Source organism: Saprolegnia diclina (genome assembly GCF_000281045.1).
Source record: "Saprolegnia diclina VS20 unplaced genomic scaffold supercont1.17, whole genome shotgun sequence".
Taxonomy (NCBI): Eukaryota; Oomycota; class Saprolegniomycetes; order Saprolegniales; family Saprolegniaceae; genus Saprolegnia; species Saprolegnia diclina.
In genome coordinates this window covers 238,289-257,363 of record NW_008246084.1, presented here as the reverse complement: position 1 = coordinate 257,363, position 19,075 = coordinate 238,289, and the positions used below count along the sequence as shown (strand labels likewise).

Below are 19,075 nucleotides of genomic sequence, written 5' to 3'. Positions count from 1 at the left end.
CTTCTCCATGTTTGCGTTCTCGTTGCTAATCGAACGGTCGAACGGAATCTCAGCCGTCTTCATCGCCAACGAATGCGTCACGTCGACACTGTTCGAGTCGCGATGGCATGCGGCGATCGGGTCGGGCTTGGCCGAGTTGGTCGCGTCTGCTTTCGGCTCCAAGCACGCAGGACCCACGCTCGGACGAGCGCTGTCGATGGAGAAGAAGCGCGAGCGCCGGCGCACCGTCCGAGCAAGTGTCGAGAACATCGCGGGCAAGTGCAATTTCAGAAATGAGTGTCTTTTCCCAATTTGCACTTGCAGGACGATGGGATTTGACCACAAACGAGTAGTATTATTCAAAAGAGCAGATTCTCGGTGGTGTGTTTGTCGCTTTCGATCTGACGTATTACAAAGTTGGCCAGGAAGTCGCAACGGCAACTTCGTTGTACGGAAAGACATCGCCTGACACAGACGTGGGAAAAGTGACCAATCGGAGAGCGCCGTGTATTAGCCAATGGCATCGGTTGGTGTGGCTGTGACGTTCGTGGCGTATGACCTGGCTTCGACCCGCTTGACGCTGTGCCACCGCGACGGCGAGGACTCGGTGCTGCTGACGCGGACGCTGGCCGACCTCCAGCACATCGACCGGACGCTGCACCGCGTGCTCAAAGGATCTACCCATGAGCGCCTCCCGATGCGCCGCCTGAAGAAGCTCCTGGCAACGTCCTGGTCGCTCGACGACGTCGCCGTTGGCAAGAAGCCCGAGCTCGCAAAAGTGCTCTCAGTTTGCAACAAGTGGCTTGGCACTCTTCTGATGCAGCTACCTACGGACGAGGCCATTGCGTTCTTGGATGATGCTGCGTACGCCGAGCGCTCGGCAGCCACGGCGGCGCGGCTGCTAGCCCAAAAGACCGCGAAAGACCACGGGCAGTTCTTCTCGTCCGCATCGTCGATCGCCCAAGTCATGGCAGGCCTCGAAGCGCTGTATACACCCACCGAGCTCTCGGAGAGCGTCTTCTTGGAGCCATCGTGCGGCGACGGCCGCTTCTTCTCTTCCATGCTGCGGGTCGGCGCCAAGGACATTCGGGCGTTCGAGATCGACCCGCTCGTGGCGGCCACTGCCTCGGAGCAAGCAGCGTCGCTGGGTCTTGGCGACGTTGTATCGGTACGTGACTTTTTGACGTCGACGAGTCATCTTCCAGCGTCGACCCGCGTCCTTGCCGTGGGCAACCCGCCGTTCTCGGTCAAAGACACGGACACGGACGACGATCTCGTGCTGGCGTTTCTGCGGCACTGCGCGCTCGAGTGGCATTCCGCAGCGATGGCGTTCATCTTGCCCGAGCGCTGCCACAAGCCTGCGTACATTGCGCGCGTGCTCGACGTGCTCTCGACCGTGGCGCCATATCAGCTCGCGCACGCCAAGCCTTTGCCCGATAGCGCGTTTGACTTTGTCGGCGCCAAGCAGATTCACAAGCCCAGCGTCATTCACATCTACACTCGCTCGTCGTCTCCACCGTCGACGGAGTGATGGCGTCATGCCGGATCCCATCCTCGGACCGAGCGACCTGCCACCTACATGGGCTCGTCTCAATAAGCACGTTAATTTAGTGCTTGTAGCTTGGTGGCAGGCTGCGTCGCAGGGCCTCGAACATGTCGTGGCCGAGCCCTTGCTGCTGGAAGCGCTCCATCGTGACGGCAAAGTGCGTAATGGCAATGTCTCTTGGCGGAAACGAGAGATGGCGGAGGCCCGCGGCGGCGGCGCCGACTTGCATCTGACACGCGTTGGTTGTGTAGAACATGTAGTGGAAGGCCTCGGCCACGGCCCGCCCGGCGGTGATCGTCCCAAACGCATGCGACAGCACAACCCTGTGCACGGTGCTGATCGGGCAGCGCATGGCGTCGGCGTCCGTCCATCGAATGGCGCCGCCCTGGAGCGCAAAGCAGCTTGCTTGGCAGATGGGCAAGAGACCGCTGTTCATGGCTGCAACGGCAGCGCAAGGTACCGTCTGCGCTTGGAAGAAGCACTGGAGCTCGGGCGACGCGGCGTGCGTCAGATGCAAATGCACGTGGAGCGCAATGGCCTGTACGTGGTCGCTGCTCTTCAGGCCGCGCACGTCCAACTCGCCGTCGGGCAAGCGCAAGACGTCGATGCGGACGAGATCGCTCGCCTTGACGTCGGCGAGGAGCATCCCGGGCGGGTTGATCAAGAAGGCGACGGCCGATGTGGTCGCTGCCGGCAGCCGAAGCGAGAGGAATTGACCATGGAGCAGAAAGTTGGCCCACGCGTGCGAGGCAAAGAGGCGGCAGGACGCAGCGAGGTCGTCGCGCAGCCCTGCCTCGGCCTTGGCGGCTGGGATGCCAAACATGCTGACGTCAGCTGCCTGATCCAAGCCAATCCAACGGGCGGGAAATTAAATTCGGCAGTCGATTTAGTTTCGGCATGTTCGTCGAGCTTCATCCGGACGCCACGTCACCACATTGCAGCATCACATTGCACATGCGGTGGGCCGTCACGACGTATGCGCAGGACCGTCGACTGTCCATTAGCGCATACCGCAGACGTTTGCTGACGGGCGCCGGAACACAAGGAAGCTCGCAGCGGTTGCTCGGCGACCGAACGTTCAGCGTTCAGTCCAATAGGTGCATGTAATGTGGCATGTGCCACGTCAAAATCCCGAGATGTGAGGGAGTTGCCCATAATCGGTTGCGGTGGCATTTTGCAGCATGCCCCAGTGGAGCGACCCGTTCGTGGCGGCCAACGTCGTCGTCGCCGTCGTCGTTGTCTACTGCAGCGTCATGAGCCCATGGAAGTACACGCGCGTGTCTGGCCCGTACGTCTGCGAAGCGCCATGCACCTCGGCTAAGCGCATGTAGATGCTCGTCCAACTGGCTCGACGTCCGCGACCCTGATAGCAAGGCCGTGTGCTGCAACGACTCGAGCACCGCGCCATGCTACGTCGGCATGACCGAGCTGCACGAGCTCACGCATGGGCAGGTACGATGCATCGCTATCGTCGGCCATACAGCACGCGCCGTCCTGCACTAGGGTGCATGGATCCTCCCGCTCGTCGCAGCCCTCGTCAACTTTGGCTTGACCATGTTCCTGCCCAACGTCACGTCGCGCCACATGTCGGCCATCTACAACCGCTTGGGGTTGTACTTTGCGCTCATGATCTACCGCACGATTGTTCTCTATGGCGCCCTGAACCTCGTCGAGAAGGCGCTCTTCCCGCCCGCGACTTCGTGCTGGTACGCGCCGCTGCGCCGCAACAAGCGCTGCATCGACAGCTTTGACCACGCGGACCACATTGTGCTCTACATGACGCACTTTATCGCGACGTCGTGCTTTGAGTGGAAGGTGCTGCAGCGCGACCGCGTCGTGAGCGTGTTCAAGCGACACGTGCTCTCGCTCTGGCTGCTCTTTGTGCTCGGACTCTCGGTGTACGCCATCTTTCACACCGCGTACTCGTTCCATAGGTACGACGACATGTATGCTTGGCCTACGCTATGTCTTCCGTCGTAGCTGCTGGGAAAACATTGTCGGCATGCTCATCGCCCAAATATGTGTCATGCTGCCCCTCTACCTCCTCTCGGAAGACTACTTTGGCGCCCTGCGCTTTGGCGCCTTCCTCACCAAAGACCGTCTCTTGACCAAGTAGCTCGAGGACGTCGCAGCTGTCTTCTTGCGCCGGCGGTCCCGTCATACGTCCTAAGACGAGGATGTTAAATGTCATCATCTTCGTCTCTTCCTCCTTGTGCTGTAGTGCGACATCGAGGTCGGGACCACCGATGGGCTCGGTGAGCGAGCTTGTAGGCTGGTACCGACTCGCGCTTGTGGGGGGTCGTGTCACATGGTTGTCACTGCGAGATTGCCGTTCGTTTGGCAAGTGCTTTTGAAATTGCACTTTCTAAAAATGAAAAAATAAAATAAAAAATAAATTCAGGCGGCCACAGAGACACAACCCAACGACCCGACTCGCAACGAACGAGCGCAATAGGATGGTCGGCGACTGGAGCGGCTTTGTCTTCAAGCAGGGCTCGCTCATCAAGTCCTGGAAGAAGCGGTTCCTTGTCGTGCAGGGCCGCCACGTCAGCTACTATGACCGCAGCGTGCACGAGCCCGACCCGCGCGAGAAAGGCAGCCTCGTGCTTGGCGACGTGACGCAGAACTTTGGCATGCGTCACGGCCTCGTGCTGCACGACGTCAAGGGCCGACAGATGAAGATGTATACGCTCAGCGCCGTCGACTTTGACGCGTGCTTGGCGGCGCTCCAGGCCGCGTGCGACCTGCGTGGCTCCATGGCACGACCGTCGCTCCTGGATGTGCGGGCGTCGATCGCGTCGTCTCGCGCCTCTCTCGCCGACGCGCGCGGATCGCTCGTGCTGCGAAGTTCGTTGACAGAGACCGAGCGTCGGCTCTCGGTCGCCGACAGCGCGATTCTCACGTCCGAGCGGCGGTCGTCGGTGTCGTCGACGACGTCGGTACCGAACATTCAACGTGGCTGGCTCTACAAGGAAGGCCAGCGCGTGCGCAACTGGAAGCGCCGGTACTTTGTCTTGACGGGCGACCACATTGCGTACTTTGCCAAGCAGGGCGAGAACCCCAAGGGCGAAGGCCGCGTCGTTAGCGTCATACTCGACCTGCACAAGCCGCTCGGAATGCTGCTGCAGCTCGACGCCAACGACCGCGTCTTGAGGGTTGCTGCGGAAACCAACGACGCCCTCGCACGCTGGCACGCGGCCTTTACTGGCTGCGTGCGCACGCTGCCCAAGCCGCGCCATTGCGGGATCCTGCTCAAGAAAGGCCGGACGGTCAAGGCGTGGCGGAAGCGCTACTTTAGCATTGACGGCGTGAGCAACCAGCTCTCGTACAGCGACGCCGAGACCGAGCCGCCAAAGGGATATGGCAAGGTCGTCGATGTATGCGTCAACACCAAGCGGCCCTTTGCGTTGTACATTCACTTGGCGAGCGGCCGGCGGCTCGCTGTGGCCGGGAACACCCAAAACGAAGCCGACGCGTGGCAAGCGGTGCTCGAAGACATTGCTGCCGATGTGCCCATGCAGTATCTCGACGGCAGCCACCACGGCTGGCTGCAAAAAGAAGGCAGCGGCGTCAAGTCGTGGAAGCGGCGCTTCTTCACCCTCCACGGACGCACCATTCTGTACCGCAAGTCGCTCGACGCTGCGCCGCTGGGTGACGGCGTCGTGACGTCCGTGGCGCCTGGGACAGCGCGCGCCTTTGCAATCGACATTGTCTTGGCCTCCGGACGGGTCCTTGTCGTCGCTGCCAACTCGGCCCGCGATCAAGAGCTGTGGCTCTCGGCGCTACGCGACCCGTTGCCACCACCGACATTGGCGACCAAAGGCTATGTGCTCTTGCTCGACGGCGTGGCGTGGACTCGCATGTTTGCAGTTCTCGAAGGCCATCAGCTTGGCGTGTATAGCTCGGACCAGCTGACGGGCGACGTGATCCAAGGGGACGTTGTGCACGTCGGTGATGACGCGTCCTGGAGCGCCGAGGTGACGCTGTCATCCGGCCGGCAAATGGTCTTGGCCGCGGACGGTGACGCGACGTTTGACGCGTGGCGCAATGCCCTGCGCGCTGCGATGACGGGTGCAGACAAAGCGGTCTCGAGCGCGTCCTGGTCGACGCTGGACGCCGACGAGGATGATGCCAGCTCGTCGGACGGCGAAGACACGCCGGTCTTGAGCCTCAGCGACTCGACCGACATCTTCAACACGAACGACTTGGCGCTCTTGGACACGAGCACTACTGACATACACGACCTCCTCGACGCCCGCAGCCGCTCGGACGACGACGATGACGACTTTGTGACGCCTGTCGACGGAAGCGATGATCGACGCGCGGTGCAGCGACAGGGCAGCGTCGAGTCGACGTACTCGGAGTTTGAAGACAGCGACTGAAGTGATCGGACCGTGTTTGTTGTCGTAGTAGTAGTAGTAGTAGTAAAAGTAATATGAAATAGTACCGCCCGAGGTGCCATCCGCTGCGGCAAGACACGCCATCGACTTAGCAGCAGCCACCACCGGCGTTGGCATTGGCCGAGTACTTGTCGGCCGAGAGGTTGACCTTCTTGGCGCGGCTGCGCGGCGCCGTGTTGGCAAGCAGCGCCGGGTTGTCGAGGATCTGCACCGAATCGTCAAGACGCTGGAGGACGGAGTTGGCATACCTTTTGAACGACTTCGTTAAAGACTTGCTGGATGCCAATCTTGGTCTTGGCGCTGCTCTCGACAAAGAGCATGCCCTTGGAGCGAGCCCACGCCTCGCCTTCCTGACGCGACACGACGCGCTCCTACACGAGATTTGGATCGAACCAGTCGGCAAGACGACGAATCTACCTTGTCGATCTTGTTGCCGACGAGAAGCTTGACCACGTCGCGGCCGTTGGATGGGCTGTACACCTCGACCTCTTGCAGCCACGTGCCGAGGTTCTCGAAGGTTTCCTTGCGGGCCACGTCATAGACTGCAACGTCGTAGTGCATGAGAGCGAGACCGCGCAAAACGCAGTGGGCGTACCCAAGATGACGCCCTGCGCGCCGCGGTAGTACGAGCTCGTGAGCGTGCGGAAGCGCTCTTGGCCCGCCGTGTCCCAGATCGTCATCTTGATGCGCTTCCCGTCCACCTGCATCATCTTGACCTTGAAGTCGACGCCTACGCAAGGCGTCAATGCATGCACTGCGCTGGTGGCATGTGCGTGTACCGATCGTGCTCTGTAGATGGTCGTCGAACGTGTCTTCGGTAAAGCGCAAGAGCATGCTACGTCGGCCATGAGGTCGTGGCGTCGTTAGTAGGTTGGTCGACCTGCTCTTGCCGACGCCAGCGTCGCCCACAAGCAGCAGCTTGAAGAGGTGGTCATACGAGTCGACTTCCTGCGCGTCCATGGTTCTCTAGCGTCGGCCATGAGGCTTCGATCGCCGGCCCGCGGCCCACGTACCCGCAGTCGGCAGCTCTGAACACTTTGTTCGTCCGTCCCATGACGCATCGGACCGTACCGTACGCAATGTACGACCTGTACGAGCCGTTATCCGGCTGACGTCGGATCGTTGCCCAGCTCGCTACTCGATGCCTAAGGACTCGGCCATGCCAGCGCCATGTCCTATGCCCTTGGTCCTGCCTTGCTGGTGCGTAGGCTGCTGCTGCTTGATACAAGCTGAACGGCGTCTCTCTGAGTCTTCAAGGACAGATTCTAGTAGTGGGCTCACTGTCTGGCACATAGAGATCTCTGGCTCTGCCCATTGTAAGAGGCTCAACGCTGGGGCCATTCGGTCACCATCACCCATCCTTGCTATTCTCTCTCATCAGCCTCGTCGGGCTTCGCACGCTGGCCCATGACCAGTCCAGCGTCATGAGGTGCTACCGCTCTTGAGGTTGAGACGACGTATCACAATGCTGTACACGCAGCGTGCATGGACTGCTTACTTGCCGACCGACATGGCGCCGGCGGTAGCCGACGGCGTCAACCTCCCGACAGCCCGCTGCTGTTGACTTCTGCAAGAGGTCGACGTCCATCATCGGATATTTGCTGGAAGCGTACATTGCCCCGTACATGGCCTTTCTGCACCGGATACTATCCGGATATTATCGCTGTCACAAGCCAAAGATCGCGCGGACCATGGGACCCGACCGTCCAAGCCCGCTGTGATTGAGGACTGCTGGCGTTGCCGCTGCGTATGACTGTGGCGCTATCGTCCTTGGCGTCGCCGTCGGCGAGTGCTCTTGCTGCACGGTCGGTTATCTCGACTCCAAAACGCTCGTGTCAACGGCCCAAAGGTGGTTTTTCGACCTCAGCCCAATGCTCACGTGCCCGATCTGCCTCGAGCCTGGTACAGCCGCGTGGACGTCGCCGTGCGGCCACGCCTACTGCTACGCGTGCATTGCCGAGTGGGTCCGGCGGCGCCAGCCCTCGTGCCCGATCTGCCGCGCCCGCCTGCCACCGTCGGCGCTGTCGCCACCCGCCGTGCGCTCGCACCGCTTCCCGCCTTTCTTTGCCTTGACATGGGTCAACCCCATGGTCGTGCGCCAGCCAGCATTCGCCGCACTCCATGTCGTGCTGGCGTGCGTGGCCATGGTCTTCTTCCACACGCTGCGCCCGGCGACTGCCGTGACAACGCTCGTTCTCGACGGGCTGCTGCTCACAACGAGCTTGAGCACGATGGGCCAGATCCTCGTGTACCTTGTGTGCAATGTCTCGCACGAGTGGAGCGCGCTCCAGCACAAGCTCGAGCGACGGCAGTCGGCCGCCGTCGCGCCACTGCCGCGTGCCCGCTCGCGTTTGTAGGGTTAGGTGAACGAGGAATACATGTCCTGTAGCGTGCAAGAGACGTATCTAGTTGTCTACGGCATGACCGTCGCTACCTCGGCCTCGGCACGCTCTTCGACGAGGCGGACCTTGAGGTACGCGAGCGCTTTCGTGCTCGTCTTGGCGTAGCTCTCCTTGACAAAGCCCTCGACGGTCGAGCGGAGGAAGCCAAACTTGTTGCTCATTTGCACCGAGCCCGTCTGCATGACCGAGGACCTACGAGACTCGCTGCCATCGCTGCATCCCAAAGGCTATCTCGGGGTACCAGGCGTCGTTCTCGGGGTGCGTGGCGTAGACGGCAAAGCTGCGGACGAGCGCGAGGTCGGCAAAGCTCTCATTGAAGCCTCGCACGTAGAGCACCTGTCGCAATTAGCATGAGCGTATACTGTAGGATCGTCCAAGCCGCAGTAAACTACATTGTTGGCCTTGTCCCAGAGCGACTCTTCGACGAAGAAGATGAACTCGTCGCCAGCAAAGCGCTTGATGAAGCCTGGCGCCGTGTTCCTAGACAGCGTTGGCGTTTCCCGAGATTTGAGCTAGACAGTAGGACGTACTTGAGCTTGAGTTTGCGCTGCTTGTACACGCAGTTCCACTTGGTGAACTCAAAGTCGACCGTGACGTCAATGCCCACAAGCGCCGGCTCGAACGGATCTATCCACAAAACCAATCTAGTAGCCAACAACTAGCTCAATATATACCTGGGAAGGGCTCCTTGAAGCGGCGGAAGTGCATGTCCGCAGCCTACTTGCCTGCGTGAGGCGCCAGCGGCATGGAAGAGACGCCACCACCTTCTCAAAGGGATGTTCGATCGGCGAGTCGTACGGCGGGAACGGGGTCGACGCCGCTTCCGGCACAAACGTCATCACAGGGTGCTCTTCGGTGGCGGTGCCCACCTTGCCCATCGAGAGATTGAATTTTTTGACCATGGCGAGGTGTGGGCACGTCTCGACGGGGGTGGCTGGACGACGGCCAGCGACGCGTGGCACCGTGACGTACAAGACCGAGAGGAGCTGGACTACCTAGCATACACGACGACAGTAGGACCTCCTCTGCGACATCGACTGCTAGCATACGTGGGTCTGGAGGAGCGTGCCAAAAGCAAGACCGACGCCCGTCCAGCTACCGCCGAGTCGCAGCCAGTAGGATCGATGCCACGCGGCGCAGAGCACGCTGTCACCGACGGCGCAGGTCGCATTGATGTGCTGCGCGAGCACGACGACGAAATGGGTCGCAAACATGGCCGCGCCAACGTACATGAGCAGGTGCAGGAAGATCGTTTGCTGCGCCTGCGCCGGCAACGGCGTCCAGCGCTTCAACTGCAGCCCGCGCGACGTCGTTTCCTGCACGTGGCGTCAAGCATGATATCGACGGGAGCTTGAGAATGCACCTGCGCGCTGCTGTCGGCCGGCGGTAGGATGGACGCGACGAGGCGCGTGTACTCTTGCTTGGCCGCCTCGGACGCCATGCCCGCGCGCGCCGTCCACGCATCCCTAGCAGAAGCCATGAGCTTGTGCGGACATGAAGCCAGCGTCGTACCATTTCGCTTTGCCCGTGTTGTTGATGGGACAGCCTACGCCGTGATACGTGAGGTCGTCAGGCTACCGCGTCATCGGCATGTACGTGGGCGGTCGGTGTCGTTGTCGCCTTTCGTGGCTTGCTGTAGCAGCCCGTAGAGCGCCATCGCATGCTGGTGCACGACGGCCTCATGGCGCTTGGAGGCTTCGGCCTGCGTCATGCGCAGGACAGCTGCATTGAAGGCCGTGTCTACCTCGGCGTCCGACATCGATCGACCGCAAGCCAAACGCAATGCGGTTGGCAAAGCATCCGGTTGCAGCTCAACCAGGTTAAACGTTAAACCTGTTTACCCTCCGTCCAGGTTGCACGCATTTTGGCTGTCGTCGTGACGATCTACTGCAGCTCTGTGCATTCCTATCACCCCACGCTTCGATCGACAAGGCTCAAGGCGCTTTCGTATCGCGTCATGGCGACGCATCGCCGCCAGCACGACATTTAACGCAGTTCTTGGTCTTTTAACCCAGTCTTTAACCTATTTGTGCATTGGGCGTTAACACGTGGCATCCCATATGAGATCAGATCCTGTGTTCGCGAAAGGACGCGGCCGATGGACTCGACGCGGACGCTGTCGTTCCTGCAGCTCGCCGACGCCGATGGCAACAACGCAGTGACATCCAAGGAGATCCGCGCGTTGCACTTGCACCGGCAGCTCTCGTCGGCTGACCACGCGCTCCAGTTGGCAACGTCCTTGCCCAAGAAGCTGTCGCCGGCGGTCTTTGCGTCGATCACCGAGGTGCAGCCTCGGCACGCGCCATGGCTCAAGAAGGCACTGGCGCGCATGGAAGCGAGCCAAGCCTTCTGGAAGGAGCGCGAGCCGACGCCGAAAGGCACACGGCGCAAGACGGTACCCAAGCCCAGCTTGCCCGCACCGCCGCCCTGCGCCACAATCTGGGACGCCGCGTCCACCGGCAACGTCTCGGAGCTCCGGCGCCTTCTCGAAGTCGAGAAACGGGACGTGTTTCGGCACCATGAAGCCGACGGCGGGCGTACGATCCTCCATTATGCGTGCTGGCACGGCCACGTCAACATTGTCATGTACGTGACTATGTTTGTGCAAGCGACGAAAGGCCTCGAGGCGCTGCGGCTCTTTGTCAACTGCATCGACTCGGCGTACAGCCGCTGCACGCCGCTGTTGGAAGCCTGCCGGTCGTGCCAGGTGCCACCATATTTTCGTCGCATTTCGTCGATGACGGTGCGTCGATAGGGCCACCTCAACGACAAGCTCAAGATCATCAAGCTCCTCGTCTTGTACGGCGCGACGCTCGAGCACCAAGACGCGCACGGCGACAACGCGCTGCACTGGAGCGCGCGCGTCTCGAGCTTGCCCATCGTCCGGTACCTCGTCAAGGAGACGGACGCAGCCGTCTTTGCCGTCATCACCGACAACTACAAGCACGAAAAGGTGGATATCTACGAAACTAGATATCCACAGAGCCTTGCTGGTAGCCGCTGGATGTCGCCAAGCGCATGCTCGAGCGCAAGCCGTCGATGCAAGCCTCCGAGGTGTACGACTTGCTTCGCCACGTCTACCGCGAATGCAACATTCGGCTCAAGATCCAATATGGCAAGAAGATTCGGCTGCACCAAGAAGCCGAGCGCAAGACCAAGCGCAACGACGAGGTCGTCCACGCGCTCGACATTGCGCGCGTGTGCGCCACTCGGTACTCGAACCCGCGCCAATGACCGTCGCATACGCAGATGCTAGGGCGGACGGGTTCTGGCGCTCCTGCCACGAAGCTGCCGAGAGCACGCGCAATGCGCTCGAAGCGAAGCTACTTGACGAGGCAGGCAAAGAAGCGGTCGGGCGCGCGCAGCTGTGGCTCGACACCAAAGATGGCAAAGCGTGGGCCAAGAAAGAGCTGCCATCGGCCCTCGACGACCTCAAAAACCTGATCCAAGATGGCACGCTGCCCAAGCCGCGCGACATGAAGAAGGTCGCGGCCGTCCGCCTCGGCGAAGCGTACATAGCGGTCCAAGAGACCGACGCGCGCGAGCAAATGCGCAAGAAGTTTATGCGCGAACACCCGCTGCTCGAGTCGCGGGACGTCGAGTACTACAAGCGACTCGTGCTCGCCGCGCCGCACTAGTACTGCCATGGCTCTTTGGCTCGAGCGTTCATGCAGAGTGGCATTGATGCCCGGGCGTTGAAATATCCTGGAAATCAAGACTGTGACGGGACTTGAACCGGCGGACGCAACCAACGAGAGGACAGCGTAGTGGTGGGCTACTTCTTGCAAGATGTTGACGCGCTGCGTGCGCCGAACGCAGGTGGTTCAGCGTTATCACGACGCAGCTATTACCGTTGCTCCGAGTTAGTCTCGAGAGCAGATCGTCCATAGCTCTGCTTGACTCGAGAGTAGATTCTAACATCTGTTATACACGTCTGTTCAGAGTGAGGCGTATCTTATGCGAAACGCCTGTCCATGGAGCTGGCGTGCGCGCTCGAGATACCGCCGAACGCGTCGCTCGTCTCGACCCAAGCGGTGGCGCCCGGTGCGTACACGTTCGAGTGCATCGTGCGGCCGCCGCTCGCCCCGTTGAGCCTCGTCTGGCTCTTCCACCACGCTACCAGCGGTCTTGGCGTCCTTCCGACGGGCCATGCCGTGCTCCTCTGCAGCGAGCGCACGTGGGCGACAATAGCGCCGTGCGCAACCGAGAACGTTGTGCAGCATTGGGTCTCGACCTTTGATGCGGCGGCGTCTGGACCTGCCTTGTTCTGCAATGGCGTCGTCCAGCCGCTCACGCCCACGACGCTCCGAGAGGGCATAAGTGACGCTGTTCTGCGGGATGGCCGCATTCGTCTCGCGTGGTCTCTGCCGCGAGCGCGATCGCCGATGGTGCTTGGTGAAGTGCGGCTCTGGTCAACCACGACGCTCGCCCTCGACGTCCTGCAGCAGTACGATTTCGATTCTTTCGCAAAGGGAATACTATGGAGGATGCTAGATGGCGCCACCGCGAAGTGTCGCCCGACCACCCGAACTTGGCCCAGCTCGGCGCCTACTGGCGTCTCAACGACGGCAGCATGCGCAATGTGCAGCTGGACTTGAGCGGGCACGGACGCGACTTGGTGCTACTCGGGTTTGACCCGATACTGCGCTACGTGTCGCTGCACCCACTGCAGCTCTACGACCACCCGCATCTCGAGCTTACGCTGCAGAATGCGCCCGTCGACGACACTTCGGACGTTGACACATTCGTGGTGCAGGTATCACCGCACCGCGATAGCAGTAGCCGCCGCCTCGTGGCGCACGTAGCTGTGGTCCTCGATGCGACAGCCACGTGCGCGCACGATGCAACACGTTATATAACGGCGCTGACGACGGTACGCTGGCAGAATATATCAAAGTTGGTTGGACGTGGCACTGACTTATGGTCTAGTTTATCGGAGCGCTGCCCGCGCACACTGACTTGTGTCTTCTCACAACACGCCGCCCGACACCAACGCTGCTTGCGTGGCGGCGCATGGACCCGCTTGGCCAAGTACGCATCTGTTTCTCCGCTTTGTACAGTGGTATCGAGGAATATGAATGCTGAACTAGCGAGAAGCCATCAAGCACGTGATCGATGTGCTCCAAAAGCCTGCGGCCAGTGCGCCACTGCCTTTGGCGCCGGTCGTCGATGCGGCGCTGCATTTGCTCGTGGACACATACGAAGTAAACGTGCGACATTTGATGGAAAATGCACCGAGATGTAGGACCACCCGAGTGCACTGAGCTTTGGTGCGCTTCTCGTCTTTTCCCAGCGCCCGGTCGAAGCCGCGGACGAGCTCTACGACGTCTACCGTCCGCTGCAGAGCTGGTGCATGCTGCACTTTTTGAGCCTTGCACCACCAGCTACGATGACACCTCTGCCTCGCCAGCACGCGCTGCAGTTTGTTGTGTACGCGGCCGCCAGCACCGACTTGGAGTTCATCTTGGCCGACGTGGTCCACCGCGTGACGCATGTGCTTGCCAAGGTCTGTCATCATGACATACTCCCATCATTGGTCATGTTGCCGGCATAGAACGTCACACTGACCGTCGCAACGACCGGCGCTGTCCAGGTGGCACTCGATCCCAAGCACGACACGACGGTTGCCAGACATACGGTCGCCGTCGACGGACACGTTATGCAGTGGGATATCGGGCTCTTCTGTGCATCGGACGTGCTGCTACTCGGTGGCCAATGGCAGTGGAGCGGCCGCCACGCCGACGAGTCATTCCACGTGCGCATCGTGAGCGTGCAAGCCGGCGCGCTGCTCCTCTCTCGGTCGTCGCTCGCATTGTACATACTATGACGCACGCAGAACGTAGTGACTTATTGCTTGGCATAGACCACCGTACCATGCGCTGCAGCGATGTCTCCGCGACGAGCCGTCCAGCAAGCTCGTTGGCCGCGTGCGTGCCGAAGCCGCGCAGGCCGCGCGCCTCTACGAGCAACGACGCACGTACTTGGCCCATCGAAACATCACGGACGTGGTCGAGATGCAGAAGAGCTTTGAGAAACTGCGGGCGCTAAAGGAGACCGAGCAGGCGACCTTGCATGCAATGAGTGACGACGTTGCTACCGTCGAGCAGCGAAAGGACGTGATGCTCGTGGTTCACGAGACATTGTCACTGCTGGCCGCCGCCGTCGCGCCAAAGGCGTCGCCCAAGCGTGCGACTAGCCACCGCCTCGACCTGGAGGCGGGTGGTCGTTCATCCAGCCCCCCCGCTCGTACCCCACTCTCGCCCTCTGCAAAGTTGAGAGTGCTTCGTAGGGGAGAGCACGACGACCGAGGAGCCCAAGACAATCGAGTGGGTCGAATCAATTGCTCTGCTCACCGCCAAGGCCAACGCCGACGAAGCCGACGCCAAGCTCGACGAGAGTCTTCGCAACTTGCGTCAAGTCGAAGATGACTTGAAGCGCCGGCCCGTCTTCATCACCGACGATGAGATCTGCGATGTGCTCGGCCGCTTCGTGACGCGCCTCCACGAAACGCAGATGACGCGCCTCCCCGTGTTTGCCGAGACGCGCACCCATGTGCGCGGTAGCAAGGGCGTCCTCCTCACGCGCATGGCGTCATCAAAGTGGAAGCACGCGACAGACCAAGCCGACGCTATTCGCAGTGCGATCTCCGACCTCCAGATGCAGCTAAGTGCGCGGCGGGCGCTTGACCCCTCGGCTTGGCACGCGCTGCAGCCCGTACGTTCATCTTGGGTACCTGCAATGTCCTATACGTCAATAGGTTCTCGAGGCCGAGCACGTGGCATTCCTCCGGTCCCGCCTTGCGTGGAGCCAGGCGCGGTTTGCCGAGCTCCTCAAAGACCGGCCGGTGCCGAACGCGCTGATCCCGTTTGCGACGCTGCTTGTTGCGCCGTGCGAGTCGCGAGGCGTCCGCAACGCGGTCCAAGCGCTCTTGTTTAGCCTCCGCAACGACCGCGACGATAGTACACTCGCGCCGCTCTCGCCTGTCGTACAAAGCCACGTGTACCCGATCTGGTGGGCCGATGAACAGCTCTTGTCCGTTGCGATAGCACCGGAAACGCCGGTGCGATAACGTGTTGTGACGCGCTCGCACGGCCGTTTCTCGTAGGATGCCGACGTGGCCGTGAGCGACGCCAACCGCCTGAGCTACGCCAAGGCTCACGCAGCGCGTCTGCTTGTCGTAACCTCCAACGCCTTGTGTACATCACGCGACGCTGTCGATGAAGGTAAGATTAGCCGTGTTCGTGGTCGCATCTCAAACGAGCACAGTGGTGTCGTACGCCCATAGCGGTCGTCCCATCTTGCACGTCCAGCTGGATACGTGGTATCGGGACGCACCAAGTGTCGAAGCGACTTGGCCGCACGTGTCGTACGCGGCGTGGGAGGCCAACCGCCGTTACTTGCTGCAGCACCTTCCGGCGCCTGTCAACTCTGTCTTTTTGAACGCCACCGAGTTTGAGTGCGAATTGTGTGGCGCGATCGACGATGTGCGGCAGCTTCTACGCAGTCCGTGCTACCACTGCTCGTTCTTTTTTCAAAGCACCAAGTCGAATTACGTGGCGTTTGCCCAGGAGGTGGCCGACGCGCTAGAGAGCGCGCGGTGCGTCGCCTCGGTGTCGCCTCTTGTGTGGAAAACGGAGGCGCCGACGTCGACGCTGCCGCAGCTGCGCCGCTTCTACGCCGAGCGCGCCGTGGGCAGCGCCACCGAGCTGTGAGTTGTGCGAAAAAGACAACAGGTCTGAAACTCAGCTAGGCACGCGGCGGCATCCCAAGCCCGCACGGACGCCATAAGCAGCTACTGCAAGCATCTATTCGATCGGTTTGGTGCCGATACGGCGGCGTTCGAGGCCGCGCGAGAGCGCGTCACCGCCACCAGCGTGGCCCGCAACGAGACGTCCGCGGAAGTCTTTGTCGAGTACCACGTTCAGACACATCGTCTCTCAACACAGATCGCTACGATCGAGGCGCGGCTCACGAGTGCGGCCCTCCAGCTAGCAGCCGTTGTCGGCGACCTCGAAAGCCGTGTGTTTCACATGGTAAGCGACGCCACTTCGGATGACGGCGACGCGTTGCAGCGATACCGCCGCGGCATTCCGCACTTGCACCAGCTCATGCCCATGTACCTCGAGCTGAGTCAGAATGTGGTCGACTTGACCATCCAAATGCTGGGCCTTGACGCCGACAAGTATCTGTACACGTCGCTTGCTGCTTTGGACACGGTAAGCGTTGATAAGCGGCGGCAGCTGGGACGAGACGTGTAGGAGATCGAGGCGTCGATGGCCGAGACGGTGACAAATGTGCTTGCCGAGATGGACGCGATGGAAGTCGCGTACGCTGCGTCGATTCCGTTAGAGGCCGAGCGACTCTACGGCCGCTGCAATATTCAGACGTTCGCACTCTCGTCAGCGAGGAGCCCGATGCTCGACTTGGATGCGCTGCAGCGAGCCATGGACGACGTCGTTGGGTGGGAAACCAGCACCCTCCAGAGCCTCCAGAGCCTCTTTCAAGACGCCCATGCGCTGCACGCAGTACTTTTGTCCAACTAGACCACTGGATTATGACTCATCGTGACATACCACGTCTATTTTTAGATGCGAGCGTTTCGCGTCCAAGTCGAGAATGTGACGCGGCGCTTTGCCGACGCCTTTGCCGTGCCGTCGTGGGTCGACATGTTGTCGGCGAGTGATGCACCGGCCATGAGTGTGCTCTTTAACGACGTTGTATGGTGCGAGAAGGACTGCAGCCGACCGGCCGATGCATGGCGAAGTCTGGCAAGTATGCACGAACGCATCCGGATGGAGACGTCGGAGCGGTCGCTTCGACACCGGCACCGACGATGTGTTGCATCCTTTTATCAGGTGCGCCGCCTCTTTGCTTACGTACACGCTATATCGCTCTATGTACAGACATATGTCGCCGCCTGCCACGCGGCATGGCATGCACAGTGCCAACGTCTCGTCGAGCTTGCCGCATCACAGCTTGCTGTCGTCACCCGCGAGGTGGTCGCCGTCACAGCACCTCGCGTCGAAGCTGAGAAGGCCTATCGCGCGGCGCTGGAGAGCGAAGGCTGCTGTCGCCACCAGCTCCGTCGGCTCCAGTACCAAGAAGACGAGAACGCGCATGTTCGACAGCACTTAGCGCTCACGATGCTCCAGCTGCGGCACCTCGCGGCCGTCGAGAGCGATCTCGAGGCATTTGCGCGGCAAGAGAACCTCAAAGAAACCAAACCGATCTGGGACGCCCTGGCCGCGTTCCAGGCCGAGTGCTTTGCCGACGGGTTTGCCAAAGCGACAGTGTGGGACACGGAACGAGTTGCCCTCGCCTCCGATCGCGATCTTTTAACGTCGCAACTGGCCCGCTGTGCGCAGAACGTAGATGTGCGACGGCACGAGTGGGAGGCGGCGACGTGGGCGCATCTGCGCGGGTGCGTCGCCCTCACCAAGGTGCAGCACTGGCTCTACTCGGCGCTCGAAGCCATTGTCGGCCTTGAGCGCAAGCGTCAAAAAGATATCGAGTGTCACGTCGTGCTCTTTGTGAACGGTGTTGTCACGGAGAAGGACGCCAAGGTCGAGTTTGCCGACAGCCATCTCATCCAAGCAACCATGTTGCGGCTCGAAGTGCAAAAGCAAGCCCGACTGCACTGCGTCGCCTCCAACCGCGCCCGGCTCCTCGCCCGGCTCTTACGAAATGAGACCGACTTGCTGCATGTATGAAGTCAATATGTCATCATCCGGCGTCGTGGCATCCTTGCGCTCGTAGATGACACGGGACGAAGCGCTTCGCAAAGACGCGCTGACGAAAACTATGAAGACGCGCTGCGAATTTGTCGATGCGACGCTGGCGCGCGTCCGGTCGAAACGCAGTACACGGCGTCTCGCCGCCTACACGCGTCTCGAGACGTCTTTGACCGGTGCGTCGAGCAAGAGCTGGGTCGAATGTATGGACCAAACAGCGGCATTTGCCACCGACCACTGGCTCGTCCAGCACCGACGCAACACGGTGGAAGCGGCGACGCTGTTGCTCGAGGCCGCCGAGGCCGCGTGCGGCCGAGAAGAAGCCACGTACGAAGCGCTGCGCCAAAAGCAAGCTGACGCGATTGCGGCGCCATATACGACGTCGGCTCCGTACAGTCCGCTGGATACAGTGCATTTGATGCTATACTTGAACGCCAAGGCGTCCATGGGTTGGGCACGCGATGTCAACATGCTGCGGACTGAGCTCCACGAGACAATGCACTTGAAGCGCATGGACCTCAACGAGTGGGCCAAAGTCGACCCGCTCTCGGACGAATTTGCCACGTATCTTTCAATATTTCAAGGTTTCAAGCTTGCAATGTTGATACATGACATGCGTAGGGCACGCGCGCACTACATTGCGGCCGAGAACGACTTGGTGCTGAATCGATTCGAAATCAAATGTGCCGACGCGCAAGCCATTCTCGGACCCTCTCAGTGCCAGCAATATGTCCTTGTAGGCGGAGGCCAATATATCTATATAGCTCGATGGCGCGTAATCTCTGTTGTCTAGAGCTCGATCGAGCACAAGCAAGTCGTATTCCTGCAGCACCACCCCGACCCGGACGGCGTCGACTGCGATGCGATGCAGGCGTCATGGAGTGCGTCGCGTACTCTCTGCGTCGACATGTACAAAGGGATGCAAATCCAGCTGCGAGACGCCGCCTTGGGCTACGACCTTCGCGAACTCACACTCGACTGCCACGAACGACTCCTGGGTGGTGACTTGCCGCCGGG

At 60.7% G+C, this 19,075-nt stretch overlaps 9 protein-coding genes across 9 annotated transcripts; 6 read left to right on the top strand and 3 right to left on the bottom strand.

Annotated features, from left to right (window-relative positions):
* Window positions 1–496: 496 nt before the first annotated feature.
* Window positions 497–1,510, top strand: SDRG_06291 (hypothetical protein; the record flags this gene model as incomplete). Its single annotated transcript, XM_008612062.1, has 1 exon — window positions 497–1,510. One exon carries the CDS (start codon window positions 497–499, stop codon window positions 1,508–1,510), a length of 1,014 nt encoding a protein of 337 aa, XP_008610284.1.
* A 76-nt stretch (window positions 1,511–1,586) lies between these two features.
* On the bottom strand, window positions 1,587–2,348 carry SDRG_06290 (hypothetical protein; the record flags this gene model as incomplete). Its single annotated transcript, XM_008612061.1, has 1 exon — window positions 1,587–2,348. The coding sequence occupies one exon, from the start codon at window positions 2,346–2,348 to the stop codon at window positions 1,587–1,589; it is 762 nt and encodes a 253-aa protein (XP_008610283.1).
* A 358-nt stretch (window positions 2,349–2,706) lies between these two features.
* Window positions 2,707–3,669, top strand: SDRG_06289 (hypothetical protein; the record flags this gene model as incomplete). Its single annotated transcript, XM_008612060.1, has 4 exons — window positions 2,707–2,813; window positions 2,857–2,977; window positions 3,029–3,459; window positions 3,506–3,669. The coding sequence occupies 4 exons, from the start codon at window positions 2,707–2,709 to the stop codon at window positions 3,639–3,641; spliced, it is 795 nt and encodes a 264-aa protein (XP_008610282.1). The 3' UTR covers window positions 3,642–3,669.
* Window positions 3,670–3,981: 312 nt separating this feature from the next.
* On the top strand, window positions 3,982–5,907 carry SDRG_06288 (hypothetical protein; the record flags this gene model as incomplete). The annotated part of the gene is made up of 1 exon (XM_008612059.1): window positions 3,982–5,907. One exon carries the CDS (start codon window positions 3,982–3,984, stop codon window positions 5,905–5,907), a length of 1,926 nt encoding a protein of 641 aa, XP_008610281.1.
* Window positions 5,905–6,995, bottom strand: SDRG_06287 (rab family, other). The gene is made up of 7 exons (XM_008612058.1): window positions 6,939–6,995; window positions 6,806–6,891; window positions 6,705–6,760; window positions 6,521–6,655; window positions 6,343–6,467; window positions 6,174–6,296; window positions 5,905–6,130 (listed from the first exon to the last, which is right to left on the bottom strand). The coding sequence occupies exons 1-7, from the start codon at window positions 6,984–6,986 to the stop codon at window positions 6,014–6,016; spliced, it is 690 nt and encodes a 229-aa protein (XP_008610280.1). The 5' UTR covers window positions 6,987–6,995; the 3' UTR covers window positions 5,905–6,013.
* A 564-nt stretch (window positions 6,996–7,559) lies between these two features.
* SDRG_06286 (hypothetical protein) lies at window positions 7,560–8,325 on the top strand. Its single transcript, XM_008612057.1, has one exon. It carries the CDS (start codon window positions 7,797–7,799, stop codon window positions 8,280–8,282), a length of 486 nt encoding a protein of 161 aa, XP_008610279.1. The 5' UTR covers window positions 7,560–7,796; the 3' UTR covers window positions 8,283–8,325.
* SDRG_06285 (hypothetical protein) lies at window positions 8,267–10,086 on the bottom strand (the record flags this gene model as incomplete). The annotated part of the gene is made up of 10 exons (XM_008612056.1): window positions 8,267–8,519; window positions 8,569–8,663; window positions 8,720–8,807; window positions 8,858–8,954; window positions 9,002–9,044; window positions 9,092–9,322; window positions 9,377–9,643; window positions 9,691–9,793; window positions 9,840–9,873; window positions 9,924–10,086. 10 exons carry the CDS (start codon window positions 10,084–10,086, stop codon window positions 8,339–8,341), a joined length of 1,302 nt encoding a protein of 433 aa, XP_008610278.1. The 3' UTR covers window positions 8,267–8,338.
* A 313-nt stretch (window positions 10,087–10,399) lies between these two features.
* SDRG_06284 (hypothetical protein) lies at window positions 10,400–12,102 on the top strand. Its single transcript, XM_008612055.1, has 4 exons — window positions 10,400–11,034; window positions 11,083–11,280; window positions 11,325–11,539; window positions 11,584–12,102. The coding sequence occupies exons 1-4, from the start codon at window positions 10,426–10,428 to the stop codon at window positions 11,963–11,965; spliced, it is 1,404 nt and encodes a 467-aa protein (XP_008610277.1). The 5' UTR covers window positions 10,400–10,425; the 3' UTR covers window positions 11,966–12,102.
* Window positions 12,103–12,286: 184 nt separating this feature from the next.
* SDRG_06283 (hypothetical protein) lies at window positions 12,287–18,837 on the top strand (the record flags this gene model as incomplete). Its single annotated transcript, XM_008612054.1, has 18 exons — window positions 12,287–12,774; window positions 12,822–13,200; window positions 13,257–13,358; window positions 13,418–13,531; window positions 13,573–13,833; window positions 13,882–14,141; window positions 14,191–14,573; window positions 14,617–15,041; window positions 15,085–15,387; window positions 15,433–15,550; window positions 15,594–16,035; window positions 16,078–16,543; window positions 16,586–16,852; window positions 16,916–17,182; window positions 17,231–18,031; window positions 18,084–18,622; window positions 18,680–18,794; window positions 18,823–18,837. Exons 1-18 carry the CDS (start codon window positions 12,302–12,304, stop codon window positions 18,835–18,837), a joined length of 5,730 nt encoding a protein of 1,909 aa, XP_008610276.1. The 5' UTR covers window positions 12,287–12,301.
* Window positions 18,838–19,075: the final 238 nt, after the last annotated feature.